Genomic DNA, 3599 nt, shown 5'->3' on the forward strand with positions numbered 1-3599 from the left:
TCCGAGCCAGACGAGCAAACGACAGTGATGGATAAGTTTTTGAGTAGGGAAAAGACAAATGCCAAACTGGGCCCTGGATAGAATTTAACATCCTCCTTCTCACATATAAAGCCTTAAATGGCCAAGCTCCATCTTATATCAGAGATCTGATTGTTCCTTATGTTCCTAACAGAGCACTTCGATCTCAATCTGCAGGTTTACTAAAACAGAGACTGAGAACTGTTGAGGAAGAGCTTTGTGTGTGTTTCACACTGACTATAAATACATTTAGAAACTATATTATTAACTATATAATATGTACCGTGTTAGAGCGTCATTTTGGTTGGTGGTGTGCCCGTGAATTTTGTAAATGTTAAAAATGTGCTATTGCTCAACAAAGGTTGAAAATCACTGGTCTAGTGGATGAAAAACAAGTAGATTCATAAATTCCCACAATGCACCGTGAAAAGTAATGTGTAACTGTGGTCCCTAGACAAGCTGATATATCCAAGATTGCTTTTGAATAGCTCTCATTATAAAGCATCATGGGATTTGCTTTGGGGGCAGGATATATGGTGCAGACACTGTGCGGGGAGGTGCAGTGACGTGGCCGACGGGGAGTTAAAAAGTAATTTGTCCATCTGTCCGAACGTCAGTTAACTGAGTTCAATATAAAGTTCACGATATAGTCTCCTCTGATGATCGGACCCAGCATATGATTGTGCAAGTATTTTTAAAGCATTTACCTATTACTTCATTTAAAGAAAGCTAAATGTTTACAGATAGGACAAGAACAATATTTTCTTTTTAGGTTATCTATCTCTGTTTTGTGTTGCTTTATAAAAGATTCATATTTCTCTTTGAATTCATTGAATTCCTTAGCCTGTTTTCTCGCCTCCTCTTCCTTATTCTTTATCATGTCTTCCTTTTCCTTTTTGTACTTCTCTTCCAGTTGTTTTTTATCCTCTTCTAGTTCCTCTCTTTTTTTGTTATCTTCTTTGATTTTATTTTCATATTTTTCCTTTTCTTTCTCAAATTCCTCTTGAAACTTCCTTAGTTTTTGCTCCTGTTCTCTTTTCTCTTCATCCTCTTTGTTTCTTTTTTCCCACCACTCTTTTTTTAACTTCTCCCATTCTTCTCGTTTTTCTTCCATCTCTTTTCTGCTCTGCTCTAGTTGTTTATTGACTTTCTCCTTTTCTTCTGACTTCTGAATTTTTTCCTCTAAATATTTTTGTATTTGCAGCCACTCCTTTTGTTGTCTTTTCTCCTCCTGCTTTCTTTCGTTGTCTTCTTTTTCTCTTTTTTCCTTTTCTTGCTTTCTTAACTCACTCTCAAACTTGATCTTTTCTTTCATTTCCTCAATTAATTTTTCTCTATTTTTTCTCTCCTCCTCTTCCTTTTCCCGTTTCATTTTATCAGATTGTATTTGGGTTTTTAACTTTTTTCTCTCCTCCTCCAATTTATCTTCAAGTTCTTTCCGTTTCTTCTGTTCTTCTTCATCCTGTTGTTTTCTTTTCTTCCACCACTCTCTTCTTTCCTTCTCTCTTTCTTCTTTCTCTTTCTCCATCTCTTTTCTGCTCTCCTCCAATGTTATACTAATGATCTCTTTATCCTCTGATTCTGATTTGATTTTTTCCTCCAAATCTTTCTTTTTTTCCTCCCACTCTTGTTGTTGTTGTTGTTCATCTTCTTTTCTTTTCTTCTCTTCTTCTTTTCTTCTATTATGTTCTCTCCTTTTCTCTTCTCGCTCCAAATTGATCTGTTCCTCCATTTCTTTAAGTTCTGCTTTCAGTTTCTGTTCTTTCTTCTCCTTTTCTTTTCTTTCCTGCTCGTCCTCTTTTAGTTTCTTTTCATATTCTTCTCTTTCTCTCTCAAACTCTTCTTCCAGCCTTTTCAGGTTCCTTTGCTCCTCTTCTCGTCTCTCTTTCTCCTCTCTCTGTCGTTTTTCCCACCACTCCTTTCTTTCATTTTCCTGTATTTCTCGTTCTTTTTCCCTCTCTTTTCTCAGCTGCGCCAATTTTTTGTCTGTTTTCTCTTTTTCTTCTGATTCTGACTTAATTTTTTCTTCTAAATTCTTGCGCATCTGATCCCACTCTTCTTGCTGTCGTTCTTCCTCCTCTTTTCTTTTCTTATCTTCCTCCTCTCTTTCCTTCTGTTCTTTCTTTCTCTGCTCTCTTTCCCTATTGATGTTTTCTTCCATTTCTTTAAGTTGTTCAGCTTTCTGTTTTCTTTCCTTTTCTATTTCTACTCTCTGTTCCTCTATTCTTCTTTCCATTTCTTCCTTTTCTTCCTTGAGTTTTCTTTCAAGTTTCTCCTTCAGTTTTTCCATCTCTTCCTCCTTTTCCTTCAGGATTCTTTGCATTTCTTTCCGTATTGCAGCTTCAGCCTCCTGCAGCATTTCATTGGTATAGTAGCTGCCTCCATTTTCCTTCACCATGGTGTCGATCTTTCTGATGAGCTCACTGACTTGTGAACGATCCTGTTTTTCATAGTTATTAAACACATGGTATCTTTCTCCACAGTCAGCAATCATCTTCTTTAAGGAATCCCCACAACCTAAAATAAAGCTATTAACAGATACACTGTTATGTTCCAGTAAATCTCCCATAGTGAAAAGGATGATGGTGAACTTCTCATAATTCTTTCCCAAAACTTTCTTGATGAATTTTAAAGTCTCTCTCTCCGCCTCTGTGAATCTGCCGATCTGTATCACCAGCAGGAAGACATGTGGACCCGGAGCCAGAAGACTCATACATTTTATCATCTCATCATGAACTTCTTCATTGGACAAACTGTCGTGAAACAGACCAGGAGTGTCAACAACAGCAACCGGACGACCGTCCACCTCACCCTGGGCTTTCTGACAGAATTTTGTGACTGAATGTTGAGATGGTTTGGCGATAAACACCTCTCTCCCCAGGATGGTGTTTCCGGATGAGCTCTTTCCATTACCAGTTTTCCCAATCAGAACAATCCTGAAACATTCTGGGCTCTTCCTCTCCTCAGTGTCTGTAAAAACAGAAGAAGAACTATTGGAGATCAGAACTATCTATCTAGACAATGGAACTTATGATATTCATCATTCTTGATTTCTACAGTTTAGGTTAGAAATGACAAAGACAAGGACAACTTGGCATGCACCGCGGACAGAGCAACAGCGATCAGATCTGTGCGGGTCTTAATCAAGTCTATGTGCTCATTTCTATCAGTTTCTCAAGGGTTATTTGTATTGAAAATAAAATATTTGTAGAAAAAACCAAACACAAACCTATCCCTTACATCCCTTTACAGGTGCAAGGATGTAGGCTAAATATAAAGCAAGCAGCATAAAGTTGAAAGGATTTTGTTAAATTTTGCAACGGTCCTCATGTATTATGGCAAGGCATTTCTTTAAAATCAAATGAGTATGTTATGATTCTGGCCTGTCTGCCTGCTCTGCTCTCCCTGTGAGCAATCATCTCCAGCTGCTGCCTGCTGCACTGCAGTGCAATCAGCAGAATGTCTCTCACCTGTGTTCAAGCAGTTATAAGACAGCCTGTGGCAGGCAGACAGGGCCAGATAACTGCAAACCAACTAGCAAGCAGTATCCAGCACTTAAACAGCACTTAAAGTTACCTGAC

At 38.2% G+C, this 3599-nt stretch overlaps 1 protein-coding gene across 1 annotated transcript in view; it reads right to left on the bottom strand.

Moving 5' to 3' along the window:
• Positions 1-218: 218 nt before the first annotated feature.
• The window catches only part of LOC107105113 (GTPase IMAP family member 8-like), an 11401-nt gene continuing 8020 nt past the window's right edge, over positions 219-3599 (bottom strand). The window contains exons 2-3 of the mRNA XM_015405227.1: positions 1999-2988; positions 219-1155 (exon numbers count right to left, since the gene is read on the bottom strand). Of these exons, the coding sequence (XP_015260713.1) occupies positions 734-1155; positions 1999-2988 (1412 nt within the window). The 3' untranslated portion in view covers positions 219-733. The remainder of the gene's footprint in view (positions 1156-1998; positions 2989-3599) is intronic.

This window comes from Cyprinodon variegatus, unplaced genomic scaffold, assembly GCF_000732505.1.
Source record: "Cyprinodon variegatus isolate N-32 unplaced genomic scaffold, C_variegatus-1.0 Scaffold2069, whole genome shotgun sequence".
Classification (NCBI taxonomy): domain Eukaryota; kingdom Metazoa; phylum Chordata; class Actinopteri; order Cyprinodontiformes; family Cyprinodontidae; genus Cyprinodon; species Cyprinodon variegatus.